At 38.6% G+C, this 17,118-nt stretch overlaps 1 protein-coding gene across 3 annotated transcripts in view; it reads right to left on the bottom strand.

The window, feature by feature from the left end:
• LOC126262486 (voltage-dependent calcium channel subunit alpha-2/delta-3) overlaps positions 1-17,118 on the bottom strand; it is an 823,568-nt gene that overhangs the window by 320,420 nt on the left and 486,030 nt on the right. For 2 of the 3 annotated variants that reach the window (XM_049959148.1, XM_049959149.1), the window contains exon 15: positions 14,335-14,406. The exons of the other annotated variant lie outside the window; for it this stretch is intronic. In XM_049959148.1, coding sequence (XP_049815105.1) covers positions 14,335-14,406 — 72 coding nt within the window. The remainder of the gene's footprint in view (positions 1-14,334; positions 14,407-17,118) is intronic. 3 annotated transcript variants of the gene reach the window in all.

The raw sequence follows: 17,118 nt of genomic DNA, 5'->3' as shown, positions 1-17,118 counted from the left end.
TTGAACATCTCTGAACTTGTTTTTTAGTGAAAAAAAACCTTTTTAAATACTCTTTGTAATGATGTATAACAGAAGGTTATATTATGTTTCTTTCATTAAATACACATTTTTAAAGTTGTGGTATTCTTTTTGAATCACCCTGTATATTAATGACTTGCCGTTCTACATTCATGAAGAGGTAAAGTTAGTTCTCTCTGCTGATGATACAAGTATAGTAATCACACCTGACAAACAAGAATTAACTGATGAAATTGTCAATAATGTCTTCGAGAAAATTACTAAGTGGTTCCTTGTAAACGGACTCTCACTGAATTTTGATAAGACACAGTACATACAGTTCCGTACAGTGAATGGTATGATGCCATTAATAAATATAGACCTTAATCAGAAGCATATAGCTAAGGTAGAATATTCCAAATTTTTAGGTGTGTCCATTGATGAGAGATTAAATTGGAAGCAACACATTGATGATCTGCTGAAACGTTTGAGTTCAGCTACTTATGCAATAAGGGTCATTGCAAATTTTGGTGATAAACATCTTAGTAAATTAGCTTACTACGCCTATTTTCACTCATTGCTTTCATATGGCATCATATTTCGGGGTAATTCATCACTGAGGAATAAAGTATTTATTGCACAAAAGTGTGTAATCAGAATAATAGCTGGAGTCCACCCAAGATCATCCTGCAGACATTTATTTAAGGATCTAGGGATATTCACAGTAGCTTCTCAGTATATATACTCTCTTATGAAATTTGTTATTAACAACCAAACCCAATTCAAAAGTAATAGCAGTGTGCATAACTACAATACTAGGAGAAAGGATGATCTTCACTATTCAAGATTAAATATAACTTTGGCACAGAAAGGGGTGAATTATACTGCCACTAAAGTCTTTGGTCACTTACCAAATAGTATCAAAAGTCTGACAGATAACCAACAAATATTTAAGAAGAAATTAAAAGAATTTCTGAATGACAACTCCTACTCCATAGAGGAATTTTTAGATATAAACTAAGAAAAAAAAAGAAAAAAAAACAATCAAAAAATTATTAAAAATTAAATAAAAAACAAAAAATAAAAAAGTTAACTCAATTATGTCATGTATTGGAAAATTTGACTCGTTCCACATCGTTACAAAATATCGTATTCATGATCCATGGAACTAGTATTAATCTAATCTAATCTAGTCAAGTTGTACCACAAAATGCTCTTCCCCGCAACTCTATTCAGTACCTCTTCATTAGCTACCCATCTAATCTTCAGCATTTTTCTGTAGCACCACATTTCATTTCAAAAGCTTCTATTCTCTTCTTGTCTAAACTATTTATTGTGTATGTTTCACTTCAATACATGGCTACACTACATACAAATACTTTCAGAAAAGACTTCCTGACACTTAAATCTATACTAGATGTTAACAAATTTCTCTTCTTCAGAAACACTTTCCTTGCCATACATTGTACAGAATACATTTCATATCCTCTCTACTTCAACCGTCATCAGTTATTTTGCTCCTCAAATAGCAAAACTCATCTACCACGTTAAGTGTCTCATTTCTTAATCTAATTCCTTCAGCATCACCTGATTTAATTTGACTACATTCCATTATCCTTGCTTTGCTTTTATTGATGTTCTTGTTATATCCCTCTTTCTGTTATATCCATTATGTTCAACTGTTCTTCCAAGTACTTTGCTGTCTCTGACAGAATTACTACGTCATCGGCAAACATCAAAGTTTTTATTTATTCTCCCTGAACTCTAATTCTTACTCCAAAATTTTTCTTTTGTATCCTTTACCACTTGCTCAATATACAGATTGAATAACATCAGGAATAGGTTAAACCCTGTCTCACTCCCTTCTCAACCACTGCTTCTCTTTCGTGCCCTTCAACTCTTATAACTGCCATCTGGTTTCTGTACAGATTGTAAATACCTTTTTGCTCCCTGCATTTTATCCATGTCACCTTTAGAATTTGAAAGAGAGTATTCCAGTCAACAATGCCAAAAGCTTTCTCTAATACTACAAATGCTATAAAAATAGGTTTGCCTTTCCTTAATCTGAGGTCAGCTTCTACCAGTTTTTCCATTTGTCTGTAAAGAATTCGTGTTAGTATTTGCAGCTGTGACATATTACATTGAAAGATTGGTAATTTTCACACCTGTCAACACTTGCTTTCTTTGGAACTGGAATTAATATATTGTTCTTGAAGCCCAAGCGTATTTCACTTGTCCCATACATCTTGTTCACCAGATGGTAGGGTTTGTCAGGGCTGGCTCTCCCAAGGTTATCAGTAGTTCTAATGGAATGTTGGCTACTTCTGGGCCTTGTTTCAACTTAGGTCTTTCAGTGCTCTGTCAAATTCTTCAAGCATTATCAGATCTCCCATCTCATCTTCATCTACGTCCTCTTCCATTTCAATAATATTTCCCTCAAGTACATCACTCCTGTATAAACCCTCTATATGTTCCTTTCACGTTTCTGCCTTTCCTTCTTTGCTTAGAACTGGTTTTCCATCTGAGCTCTTGATATTCATACAAGTGGTTCTCTTTTCTCCAAACATGTCTTTAATTTTCTGGTAGGCAGTATCTATCTTACCCCCAGTGACATATGCCTATACACACTTAAATTTGTCCTCTAGCCATCCCTGCTTAGCCATTTTGCACTTCCTGTCAATCTCGTTTTTGAGATGTTTGTATTCATTTTTACCTGATTCATTTACCGTATTTTTATATTTTATATTTTCATCAATTAAATTCAATATCTATTCTGTTACCCAAGGATTTCTACTGGCCCTTGTCTTTTTACCTACTTGATCCTCCGCTGCATTCACTATTTAATCTCTCAAAGCTACCCATTCTTCTTCTACTGCATTTCCTTCCCCCATTCTTGTCAATCGTTCCCTAATGCTCTCTCTCTGAAACTCTCTACAACCTTTGGTTCTTTCAGTTTATCTAGATCCCATCTCCTTAAATTTCCACCTTTTTGCAGTTTCTTCAGTTTTAATCTAGAATTCATATTCAACAGTTTGTGGTTAGAGTCCACATCTGCCCCTCAAAATTTCTTACAATTTAAAATCTGGTTCCTAAATCTCTATCTCACCATTATATAATCTATATGAAACCTTCCAGTGCCTCCAGGCCTCTTCCATGTATACAACCTTCTTTCATGATTCTTAAATGAAGTGTTAGCTATGATCACATTATGGTCTGTGCAAAATTCTACCTTCCTCTTTCATTTCTTACCCCCACTTCATATTCACCTAATACTTTTCCGTCTCTTCCTTCTCCTACTAATGAATTCCAGCCCCAATGACTATTAAATTTTCATCTCCCTTAACTATGTGAATAATTCTTATTTATCTCATCATACATTTCTTCAATCTCTTCATCATCTGCAGAGCTATCTGGCTTATAAAACTTGTACTACTGTGGTAGGCATGGACTTCCTGCCCATCTTGACTACAATAATGCGCTCACTATGCTATTCGCAGTACTTAACTGTGCTCCTATTTTTTCATTCATTATTGAACCTACTCCTGCATTATGCCAATTTGATTTTGTATTTATAACCCTGTATTCACCTGACCAGAAGTCCTCTTCCTCCTGCCACAGAACTTCACTAATTCCCATAAATGTTACATGGCCAGATCAGTCAATAACCCAGACTGTTGTCCCTGCAACTACTGAAAAGGCTGCTGCCCCTCTTCAGGAACAACATGTTTGTCTGGCCTCTCAACAGATACCCCTCCGTTGTGGTTGCACCTAAGTTATGGCTATCTTTATCACCGAGGCACGCAAGCCTCCCCACCAACGGCAAGGTCCATGGTTCAATGCAGCACCAACTTTTTCCAGTTGCATTACAAAACTGGGGATGGACAGAGCATGAGTTAATATTTTTTGTATCGTGTGTGTCAATCATTATATTCAACTCTGACCTGTTTTGGGCTGGTGAATATTTCGGTATTGTGATTGCACAATGGACTTAGGTTTTACATATGTTCGATGACTACTTAGTTTGGGGATTTTACTACCATTCATGTAAAGTTCTCAACATAACTTCAATACATTTGGTGAGGGTATTTAATTCAACTAATGAGAGGACAAAATATAAAAATGGAGTACATGAAGCAGGCGAAAGGGAATACAAATGTGTAAAAAATGAGATCAACAGGAAGTGCAAAATGGCTAAGCAGGTGTGGCTAGAGGACAAATGTAAGGATGTAGAAGCATATATCACTAGGGGTAGGGTAAGATAGATGCTGCCTTGAAAATTAAAGAGGCATTGGAGAAAGAGAAGCACTTGTATGAATATGAAGACCTCAGATGGAAAATCAGTTCTAAGGAATGAAGGGATAGTCCGAAGGGTGGAAAGAGTATATAGAAGGCCTATACAAGGCAGCTGTACTTGAGGGCAATATTATGGAAATGGAAGAGGATGTAAAGGAAGATGAAATGGGGTATGTGATATGCATGAAGAATTTGACAGAGCACTCAAAGACCTAAGTCAAAACAAGGCCCTGGAAACAGACAGCATTCCATTAGAACTAATGATAGCCTTGGGTAGGCCAGCCATGACAAAACTCTTTCATCTGGTGTGCAAGATGTCTGAGACACATGAAATACCCTCAGACTTCAAAAAGATTATAATAATAGCAATTACAAAGAAAGCAGGTACTGACAGGTGTGGAAATTACCTAACTACCAATTTAATAAGTCACGGCTACAAAATACTAACACGAATTGTTTACAGACAAATGGAAAAAATGGTAGAAGCTGACCTTGGAGGAGCCAATGCTAACCCTATGACTTCTCAAAGGAGATAGGTTAAGGAAAGACAAACATACTTTTATAGCACTTGCAGTCTTAGAGAAAGGTTTTGGCAATGTTGACTGGAATACTCTCTTTTAAATTCTAAAGGTGGCATGGATAAAATACAGGGAGCAAAAGGCTATTTACAATCTGTACAGAAACCAGATGGCAGTTATAAGAGTTGAAGGGCATGAAAGAGAAGCAGTGGTTGGGAGGGGAGTGAGGCAGCGTTGTAGCCTATCCCTGATGTTATTCAGTCCATATAGTGAGCAAGTGGTAAAGGATACAAAAGATAAAATTTGGAGTAGTAATTAGAGTTCAGGGAGAAGAAATAAAAACTTTGATGTTTGTTGATGACCTTGTAATTCTGTCAGAGACAGCAAAGGACTTGGAAGAGCAGTTGAACAGAATGGATATAACAGACAGAAGGATATAACAAGAACATCAATAATAGAAAAACAAGTATAATGGAATGTAGTCAAATTAAATCAGGTGATGCTGAGGGAATCAGATTAGGAAATGAGACAAAATGGCAGATGAGTTTTGCTATTTGGGGAGCAAAATAACTGATGATGGTCAAAGTAGAGAGGATATGAAACGTACACTGTACAATGTATGGCAAGGAAAGAGTTTCTGAAGAAGAGGAATTTGTTAACATCGAGTATGGATTTAAGTGTCAGGAAGTCTTTTCTGAAAGTATTTGTATGGAGTGTAGCCATGTATGGAAGAGAAACATGCATGATAAATAGTTTAGACAAGAAGAGAATAGAAGCTTTTGAAATCTGGTGCTACAGAAGAATTCTAAAGATTAGATGGGCAGATCATGTAAGAGTCGTGTGTGTGTGTGTGTGTGTGTGTGTGTGTGTGTGTGTGTGTGTGTTTGACATAGGCCTTACTGGTCGAAAGCTTTATTTGTGACAGTCTTTTTGTTGTGCCTATCTGCGATTCAGCACGTCCACTATATGGTGAGAAGCAACTTCCCTTTTCATAATTACATTCCATCTTGGATTTTTCCATTGTTTGAAAACAAATAAGTCATTAGATGATGTGGATCAAATCCAAATTTAACTTTACAGAGAATACTATCTGTTGCACTGCCCTCTTACTTAGCTTGTATTTATCATGAATTTCTCCCTCAGCACAGTCCTGAGACTGTAAAAAGGCACAGCTGATTATGAACAAGTGTAAAAGAATGGATCTGCAAAAGTGCTGACCAACATCCTTAATGTTGATTTGCTGCAGTACTCCTGAGCAAAGTCTAAGTACTATACACAAATCAACAATTTTAGTAAGCCCTGCCTATTCTTGCACAATATCCCATGATCTATGGATATCAGGCAAGAGGGAAATTCCATATTCCTCTATTTCCTGAAAGTGTCTGACACAGTGCCCCACTGCAGAATGTTAATGAAAGTCAGTGCACAAGGAATAAATCTCAGATGGGTTCTCAGATGTGTGAGTGGCTCAGAGACTTTTTAAGTAACAGAATACAGTACACTGGCCTGTATCATGTGTGTTCATCCGAGATGATGTCAAGAATGCCACAAGGGCATGTGATGGATTTGCCAAAATATGTCCGTAGTTAATAAATACTTTGCTCCTTTGGAACAGTCAGAGTGTCATCAATGCTCGGCTATGGATGGATACATTTTTTTCCTTGATTTTGTTAATAAAATGGGGTCCTCCTTCACTAGGACCACAGGAGAACACCAAGGGCACTCTGAAGGTTCAGTGATGTCATCTTGCAGCATCATCTCCACTTCTTCCCAGATTATCAGTTGTCCAACAAGTGACACCCAATACAAGCACTGGCTAAATGGTGGATTATCACCAGTGTTGATAAAGTGTTTTGTTGGAGGCATCCAAAAACTGACACAGAATGGCTGATACTCGTCAACATTGCTCATTGGTCAGGCCAGAAACCACTGGCTGTTTTATAGTTGCTTCCTTCCCTACCTTGTCTGCAGTTTTAGTCGAACACAATTCTTCATTGATGGCTCTGAGCTTCCCATTTTCAACTGATTTGGCTGTTTGCACACACATACCTTCAGGTATGAGTTATGGATGGTCATGGCATTTAGTAATCCAAAGTTCTCCTTGACCATCTGCTTATGATTGCTGGTGGTATGTAGATTTCTACTGTATGCCTGAATAGGTTTTTATTTTCAGCAAAAACTTCACAGTTTAACTGAGCATCTAGATTGATGAATGGAACTCGTCTTGTTGATAGTGGTAGGATAATGACATTTTCAATGGCAAACAACAATGTAGAGCAATCTTCATTACGTGTGCTTGTCGGAATAGCTCTGTCCGTCTGGAGCTCTTCCACAGTCTGTGTTTGAAAAGCTTGTAGGAAGCCCCATCTGAAAATAAAATGAAAACTACATTCTGTTAAAATGATAAATGCAAAAGGTTGTGTTCTGTCATAATTATTCTTGCAATGCTTCTTCTTACTGATTGGACATATTTTCCATTTGTGACCTTCATCACAGTCACTTTCTATCATGGAATGTAGTCTTGTTTTCTGGTGTCAATGATCATTCAGCATTACAGAAAAAGGAATCTCTGACTCGACCAGTACCCGGACAGATAGGCCATCAATGATGACATTGATGAGATGTACAGATATATTTGTAAATGCGGTCCATGAGAAATTTCATCTGTGGTGGCCTTACTTTTACATACGGTTTTACTTTTTCTTAATTTGGTGGCTGGGTGAGTAGCTGGTACCTCTGTACAGTGGCACGGAATGGTTGTGGCTTGTTGAGGAGTGACCTTGTCCAATGTATAGTGAAGTGCTTCATCCCACTTGTCAACTATAATCACCTGCAGTTGACTGGTATCAATAGGACTGTTGTGAGGGTAGTTGTCTTGTGGTGTAATAGTAATAGACCACTCATCATCTTTCTCTGCAGTGGTGTGTGATGTTTACAGGGCAGTCATGCTGCAGTACTGTCCTCTGCCTTCCAAATGTCTGTTCTTTTGTGGGTTATTATTCTTGGTGTATGAGATGGTTGTACCTAGGTTGGTCAGATACTGGGTTGCTGTTTGATTCCATTGGCAGAAATCCTAGTTAGTCAAGTCCAGCCTTCATAGCATGCCTGACTGGTGGATGAAATTGCTGCTAAATATTGATGCACCTCTTCTGCAACACTCTCTGTTAGCTCCAGGTATACAAGGTTGACATTTATGGCTGCTATCTTTTGTACATTCATTATGACATATCTGGCTGCCATAAACTGCTGTATCTCATCTCTTATTACCTAGAGTATGAGAGAGGTGGCGTCATGGTGGTCTTCCATAACAGCCATTGGGACCACATTTGAGAGGCTTTCATACCTCTTTCATCAGAATCTTTATGTTACACTCCCTTGGTGTGCTGGCAGCACTGGATTAATTATTCTGTTGTTGTGGCATTCTTCACCCTTGACAGGCTAAAAGGATCAAAGTATTTCTCAACCATGGACTAGGAGTGGGTTACTGTAAAATCAAGATTGGCATAGCTGACTGGGGAAAGACTGCTTTCTTAATACCTGATGGCCTCTAAGAGTCAAAGTTGTGCTGTTTGGACTAGGTAATGCTCCAGCCATCTTTGAGCATACCATGTACAACCTGACACCTATGTAAATGGATGACATTGTCAATTTTTTCAAAGATGTGAAGACGGTCACCTGCTTTATTTCTTCAATGAGATTTTCACTCCGCAGTGGAGTGAGCACTGATATGAAACTTCCTGACAGATTAAAACTGTGTGCTGGACCGAGACTCTAACTCAGGACCTTTGCCTTTCGCGGGCAAGTGCTCTACCAACTGAGCTACCCAAGGACGACTTACGACCCGTCCTCACAGCTTCAATTCTGCCAGTACCTTGTCTCCAACCTTCCAAACTTCACAGAAGCTCTTCTGTGAAACAAGCAGAACTAGCACTCCTGGAAGAAAGGATATTGCAGAGACATGGTAGAGCACTTGCCCGCAAGGCAAAGGTCCCGAGTTCAAGTCTCAGTCTGGCACACAGTTTTAATCTGTCAGGAAGGTTCATATCAGTGCACACTCCACTGCAGAGTGAAAATCTCATTCTGGAAACATCCCCCAGGCTGTGGTTAAGCCATATATCTGCAATATCCTTTCTTCCAGGAGTGCTAGTTCTGCTTGTTTCACAGAAGAGCTTCTGTGACGTTTGGAAGGTAGGAGACGAGGTACTGGCAGAATTGAAGCTGTGAGGACGGGTCGTAAGTCGTCCTTGGGTAGCTCAGTTGGTAGAGATTTTGCCCGCGAAAGGCAAAGGTCCCGAGTTCAAGTCTCAGTGTGGCACACAGTTTTAATCTGTCAGGAAGGTTCATATCAGTGCACACTCCACTGCAGAGTGAAAATCTCATTCTGGAAACATCCCCCAGGCTGTGGTTAAGCCATATATCTGCAATATCCTTTCTTCCAGGAGTGCTAGTTCTGCTTGTTTCGCAGAAGAGCTTCTGTGAAGTTTGGAAGGTAGGAGACGAGGTACTGGCGGAACTGAAGCTGTGAGGATGGGTCGTGAGTGGTGTTTGGGTAGCTCGGTTGGTAGAGCACTTGCCCATGAAAGGCAAAGGTCTCGAGTTTGAGTCTCGGTCTGTCACACTGCTTTATTTCTTCATTGATTGTCCACGGTGTTGACGTACTGGCTGAAAAATTTGGGGTGTAAGTGCAACTACAGTCTACTGTAAATGATGTAGCTGACAGAGGCACAGTTACATTTCACAGCAGTTTACTTTCACTTTTCACAACCCCCCCATATACACATTTAATATGGCCAGTGCACTATTGTCCTAACTTCCCATAAACCTTATTAATAGTTAGCAGGCGAACATCCACATACTGCTACAATAGTTTACTGTTGAACATCTACGAGCAGTAAAAGCCTAACGACACAGTTCACAGTGTTTCAAATAAAATGAACAGACACTGCCATTGCTTGAACACATGGCCTATTGGTGTAAAACTTATTTCACTGTTTAGTTGATGCATTGTCATCATTCTAACAAACACGGGTTCCTTGTCTGAAACTCGGCCGTGGACTGACTGACTCGAGGCCAAAAACCATGACCTTATAAATCCTCACAATAATAGGTGCTGAAACTACACATTTTCAAAGTTTAATTTACGGAAATTACAATTAAAGCTTAACTCATTAAATTAACTGAATATATCGAAAAACTGGTTCTTTTTAACAGTTTCTTCTGCTGCAAGAGTTAGGACAAATTATTTGTTTAAATCAAGAAATTAACAAATATAAGTATTCAAACAATACTGTGGACAAAACTGTTAATTACTTTGGAATTGATTAAGAGCCGGCTTTGCTAACATGTTTTCGAATAGAGCCAAGTAGATCCTTTAAGAATGCTTTTCTTTGGTCTCCCAAATGTTTATAATTAGTACAGAATTTATATTTGTTTATATGTCAACAATAGAATTTAAGTTAAAAAACAATTACTTATTTCACCCTGTAATGAAAAATACAAACTAGTAATAGTCAAAATAAATTAGCACATCAATTACATAGATAAAACTAAGCACAAAATTAGATCTGGTGTTATATTCTTTTAAACTGAGGGCCAACCTTTATCCTTTATGAAAATGCAAATTATACTGACGTATGTTAATAGTACTTAGTTAAAAGGGAAAAAATAAATTTAAGGAGGCAGATGGCAAAACAAGAGGGGAAGTAAAAAATCCCAGCTTGCTTCATCACAACGCCTGAAGAAAACATAACCCACATGACAACCACATTGATGTACATTCATACAGCAGGTATCTACATGAATCAGAAAGTGTGCCTCTTCAACACTCAGGAAATAAAAATCCAGGGGTAACTAATCAATGGCAATGGAGTCCATCCCAATCAAGATAAAGTAACAGTAGTTACAAATTTTCTGTCTCCTTGACACTTTTGAGACATGAGAAGTTTTCTTGGCATATGCACTTACTACTGGTTATCTGTAAATAAGTACCAAGACATGTCCATTGCAAGAACTACTGCAGGAAGACACCAAATTTTCCTGGAATGAGGCACAAGAAAGATCTTCTCTTGTCTTTAAGGAAGCACAAACATCTCCTCCAGTCCTAGCACTGTATGATATGAGGGACAGAATTTCACACTGCTGTTACAAATTATGTGATGGGTGCAGATCTGATGCCAACTACAAAAATACTGAAAACGTTACAACTTATGTTTCTAAAGAACTCTGCAAGTCGGAGATGAACTACTTTACAAACAAGAAAGACTGCCTGGTAGGTGTTTGAGCCATCAACACGTTCCAGCCCTATTTATTTGGCAAATTCTCAAGGTTGGATGACTAGCCTGATGGATCCATCAGTTTGACTGGCAAGATGGGCAATAAGGCTTCAGGAGGAAGACGGCACAATGGTATACAAAACTGAGTGCAGACATAAGGACACTAACTGCCTTTCAAGTAATCCTTAGGTGGAACATAGTAGTGTGGATGAAATCTCAGTCATTGATGTATTGAATAATATCACTGCTGCACGTAGGGAAGATTCACCACCTGTGAAAAACATGTTATAAGAGGAACTATGATCTAATCCAATGGGTCGGAAATGGCTGCCCCTCATACCAGATCATCTACGGCCAGCTGTTCTGAAGCATTTTCGTGACACATCAACATCTGGTCTTGCCTGGGATTCACAAAGACACTAGCCAGAATTGGATGCAAGTATCAAGATATTTGCTGCTCCATTAGAAACTATGTGAATGACTGCAAAGAATGTTAGTGAAGGAAGCACATGCCACAATTACCTCTAGGGCATCTGATACCTATTCTGCCTACAGCAGCACCATTCCGCTGGACCAGAACTAACATCTTGGGGAGGTTTTGCACTTTCTGAAATTGATAAACAGGAATTAATGCATAACAGTCTGCACTAATCACCACACCTGCTATGCCATCACCAAAACTGGACCTACTGCCAAATTCAGAAAATTGCAAGGTTCCTTTTGGAGCATGGAGCAGTCCGTGTGATGATCTCTGATTGTGGAAAAGTTTTCCAGTCAAGAGTAATACCTGAAGTAATTTCACATTGTGACATAACTCACAGAATGATAACTGCCCATCATCTACAGATGAATGGTGTCACAGAGAAGACACTCAGAATGACTATGTCAAACATGCCATCACCAGGACTCAAAAAGGATGACAGCACACTCTCTCACGGTCCCCGGACACACGGGAAAAGGACTGTCGGCATTATAACGTCAAGCACTGGGCATTGAGATACGGCCTAGGAGACTCGGTATGCATTTTTACACCTGTGCGGAAAGTGGGAGTATCGGAAAAATTAATAAAATAAATTATCCTTTGCTGCTTGTCAGGGATCACATACGAAGTTAATGATTATGATCCTTGGTGAACAGAATGCAGAGAAGTAATCCATGTCCCACAAGTCATGACCAGCTGCAGTCCTGAGGTGCAGATCAATGATGGGAGCTTTGCATCCAAGGAAACAAAGCTTTCTCACTGATCATGAAGCTTTGGCAGGAGGAGCTACCTTCAGTGTTCATCATAAAGAGGAGGATGTGACAACGTGACCCAAATGCGAAGAACCTCCAGTGCTGCTTTACTGAGGGCGATTGACGAGATCTGGATCTGGGATGCTGTAATTGGCTTCTGAAACTGCAGGTCACTATTCGTCCAGGAGAGGGAGCAATGATGTGTGGTGTGGAGTTGTGGCTGTGCTGGTGACTAGTGTGCTGTCAACTGTCAGCTCAAATTTGATCACCAACACGTTACTTAGTATTTAGCATTTGTGGAAGGTTCTCGATATTTCTTATGTTTGTACTGTTTGCATATTCAGAAGCATCAATGCTTGTATAAACAATAATACTTTTCTTTGAGGAGGCAGTTACGTTGTGTTCATATGTTGGAGTCAGAACAAAGGTGCTTTCAGTGTTCATTGTTTTACTTCGTTGATGAACCTCATTTGAAATTTGGGCTTGATTGTTGTTACAGTGGGACAATGTTAACAGAACACCAACAATGAATTTACAAGAAGTCACTCACTTCAAACAGCTATATTTTCTTGCTTCTACATAACTCTGCAAGTGACAGATAGGCAAGATCATGTTTTGAGTGTATTTCTAAACTTTGATATCTTCAGCTATGATAAGCTATGTAGGTAGATAGAGAATGTAGGTATTACAGAATCAGCACTTGACTAGATTAATCAGAGAAAACAGTTCATATTGATAACACATGAAGAAAATTCATAGAGATAACACACGAAGAAAATGAAACAGCTAATGTACAAAAATCTGATATATTAGCAATGAAATGCTGTGTGCCTCAAGGGTAAATCCTGTATTCACTTGATGCAAAAAGCTTAAACAACAGTAATGGTAAAATACGCCAATTTGCAGATAACACTAAAATCCTGATAACTGGAAACAAGAAAATATTGAAAGAAAACGTTAAAGGCAGTTATGAGGAATGTAGTAGACTCATTTGTGGTGAATAACTTATTTATAAAACTGGACAAAAATGTTGCAATGGACATATTTACCAAACAAAATAGAACACCAGCTAATCCCCATACTGAACTAAATGGACAATCAATGACCAAAACTGAGAATACAAAATATCTTGGCGTATGAATACTGCATAACACAAAATGGAATACAAATACAGATTATATAAATAGAAAATTGAGCAGGATATGTTTTATTATAAGAACACTAATGTCCAGCATGAACTACAATAACCTCGGGACTATGTGCTTGTCTATGTCCACTCAACATAAAAATATGGAGTAGTGTTTTTGAGAGACAGAGTAACAAGCCAGATATCTTTCAGACTGCAGAAAAAGATAATCAGACTTATGTTATAAGTACATAGAAGACCATCATGTGCTCAACTATTTACAGGAAATAAAATTCTACCACTTCCATGAATGTTTGTATAAGAAAATATAATTATTATAAAATAAAAACTGAACAGTAGCCATTCTTGTATCTCCAATAATGAATCTGTGCATAGATACTTTGTATTATACCAGAAATACTAATTAAGCACATGTTCAGTAGACGAACACAGGACTATTCTAAAAAGTCATACTTCATCCTAGCATCAGACTGTGTAACACATGACCGACATGCACAAAAATAAGGATAAATTCAAATCATCATCATAAAAGATTACTATGTTGAGTGCTGGTTTTGTTCTGCAAGGGAATATGTGGAAAAACAAAACTGAACCAGCCTTTGTTCTACATTTGAAAAATGTCCTCAATAATACAATATTATTTAATTTTATTTCTGGTAGCAAATAATAGTGTTCAGTGTATAAAATATTTGTAGTACTTAAATACTAGTCCACTGTCTACTGTACACATTACAATATTATATTTACAAAATCATTATTCATCATGCTGCTTCATGCAGCATGAAAGACAGTGTTAAGTTTTACAGTTCCAATAATATAAATATATGTTATGTACTCGAATTAAGATTATGAATTAAAGTTCAAATATACTCACCATGTCATCATAATGGTACTTCACACTAAGCACCTCACTTCCTTTCTTTCGATTTATAATGTTCTCACGGAGCTGGAAAGAAGGGAATTATCATCTCACTCAATTTCCACACACACACACACACACACACACACACACACACACACACACACACACACACACACCTACATAGAACAAAATAAATAACAGCTGTTTTACAGGTTTTTTTGTCACAGCTTATTCAGTTACTAAGGTAGGTGTATGAACTGTTCTTAGGCAACAGTAACTGCTAATTGAGGAAAATATTTTAGTTATTGATTTATTTATTGCTGTATTTGTTAAACACATTGATTTGAAATCTAAAACAGGTAGAATTTTACATAGTATATCTGAAGTTTCCATCACATTCATTACATCAATAAATTTACAGCTGATAGTACTTTAAAAACATAAAATACTACTTAATGACGAAACAATCGGCAACTGAGGATTAAAAAATGGTCATGGAAACACCAATGGCCTTACTCTGTGTAAAGGCAGCGGGATGGTTTGCAGAGAGACCTGAAAAAGACTTCATGTCTGTCATCTGCCAGCAGAGGCTATTATCTCAATGGGGCAGAAACTGATAGATGTGATGTAACTGTGCAGACATAAGACTGATCACGAGTTCAGAAAAATTGGATGATTTATTCAAGAGAAAGAGCTTCACAAATTGAGCAAGTTAATAATGTGTTGGATCACCTCTGGCCCTTATGCAAGCAGTTATTCCATTCGGCACTGATTGATAAAGTTGTTGGATAACCTCCTGAGGGATATCAGGTGAAATTATGTCCAAGTGGTTCTTTACATCATCCAAGTTCTGAGCTGGATGGAGGACCCTACCCATAATGCTCTAAATGTTCTCAATTGGGTATAGATTTGATGACACTGCTGGCCATGGTAGAGTTTAGCATGCATAAAGACAAGCAGTTGAAACTCTCACTGTGTGCAGGCAGGCATTATCTTGCTGAAATGGAAGCCCAGGATGGCTTGCCATGAATGGCAACAATATGGGCTTAGTATGTCATCGATGTTCTTCTGAATTATGAGAGTGTCACAGATGACAACTCAGACCATCACTCCTGGCTGTCGGGCCATATGGTGGGCAACAGTCAGGTTGGGATCCCACTGCTGTCCGGTGTGCCTCCAGACATGTCTTTGCTGGTCACTGGGGATCGGTTCAAAGCATGACTCATCACTGAAGACAATTCTACTCAATTCAATGATATTCCAGGCCAAACACAACTGCAAATTGACTTGCTGGTGCGCAGTGGTCAATGGTAATTTGCAAAAGGGGTGCCGTGAGCTCAGCCTCCTTTCTGTGAGCTGCCTATTAATGGCCCTTGTGGTCACTGAAGCATCCACTGCATGTCAAAATTGATGATAATCATGTGTCCTGGGCTCAAAGTGCATCTCTGACACTCAGTCCTCACCTTCTATCACATCTCTAGATCGACTGCTTCCTTCTTGATACTGTGTTCAGCTTGATTCACCCATTCCTGCCAATATCATCGAATAGTGGCATCACTCCTATTTACATGTCAAGTGATTCACCAGTTATTCCAACTAGCTTCTTTGAGACAACTACACATCCTCTCTCAAATGCGGACATCTGTGTATATTTGTGAACCAGGCTACTTACAAGAAGAACTAAATCATTTACGAATAGCCTTTGCAAAAAATGGTTATACGAAAAACGAGATTAACCGAGCACTTCACCCAAATAGAAAAATGCCTAAAAATAGGAGAGAGCAACAACCATCAGCTGTAAAAGTATTTCTTCCGTTCATCCATAATATCACGGATCGCATTGGAAAAGTACTAGCCAAGTTTCACGTAGAGACCATTTTCAGACCTACTAAGAAAATTAGTGAATGCCTAAGATCAACAAAAGATGCTCGTCACCCCCTAGCCACCCCAGGGGTATATAAAATTCCGTGCAGTTGTGGCAGGGTTTACATAGGAACTACAAAAAGAAGCATCAATACACGGTTGACGGAGCACAAAAGAAACTGTCGCTTGGGACATATCGACAAATCGGCAGTAGCGGAACATGTTTTTAAGGATGGAGATCACGAAATAAAATTTGGTGAAACCAGCGTGCTAGCGAGGACGTCGCATTATTATACACGTATGTGTAGAGAGGCAATTGAAATCCACAAACATCAATACAATTTTAATCGTAAAGAAGAAGGATTAAAATTGGATAAGATATGGCGGTCGACGTTGCATCAATCACGTGACAATCGATTGTCTGCAATCGAGAGAACAGACGATAGCCAGAGATAGCTGCACATCGACGCCACGTGACGTGCGGTGGCGCCCTCTACGATATCCATATAAGCGGCGGCCCCAGCTCCTAGCAGCCAGTCGTTGACTCACCTCCGAAGATGTTCTCCGTAGTTGAGAACGAAACGTTAGGTAGAAGAAGTTTTACAGATCGACCACGGCAACTTAGCCCGGAAGTGTTTATTGATGGATCTGTGTATATTGTTCACACACCTGTTTGCAAAGCACAATTACTATCTAAGTACATGGATTGGAATTTGCAAAGACTTTATGACCTGGTATCAGCATGTCCCCTGTTTACTATCTTTGCTAGCTGCATGGTGAAACTGCACTGCAATGTCACACATTAAACAGTGGTTGTCAAAGTTTTGCATTATCTTTAGATACCTGTATGAATATAAATTTGTGACCAATTTGCATAACTTCTTGTGGTGTATCATACTCTACATAACCTGTGCGTTTTAAGTAATGAAATGC

The sequence above is a fragment of the Schistocerca nitens genome, chromosome 6 (genome assembly GCF_023898315.1).
Source record: "Schistocerca nitens isolate TAMUIC-IGC-003100 chromosome 6, iqSchNite1.1, whole genome shotgun sequence".
NCBI lineage: Eukaryota > Metazoa > Arthropoda > Insecta > Orthoptera > Acrididae > Schistocerca > Schistocerca nitens.
This window is presented reverse-complemented; position numbering and strand designations above follow the sequence as displayed.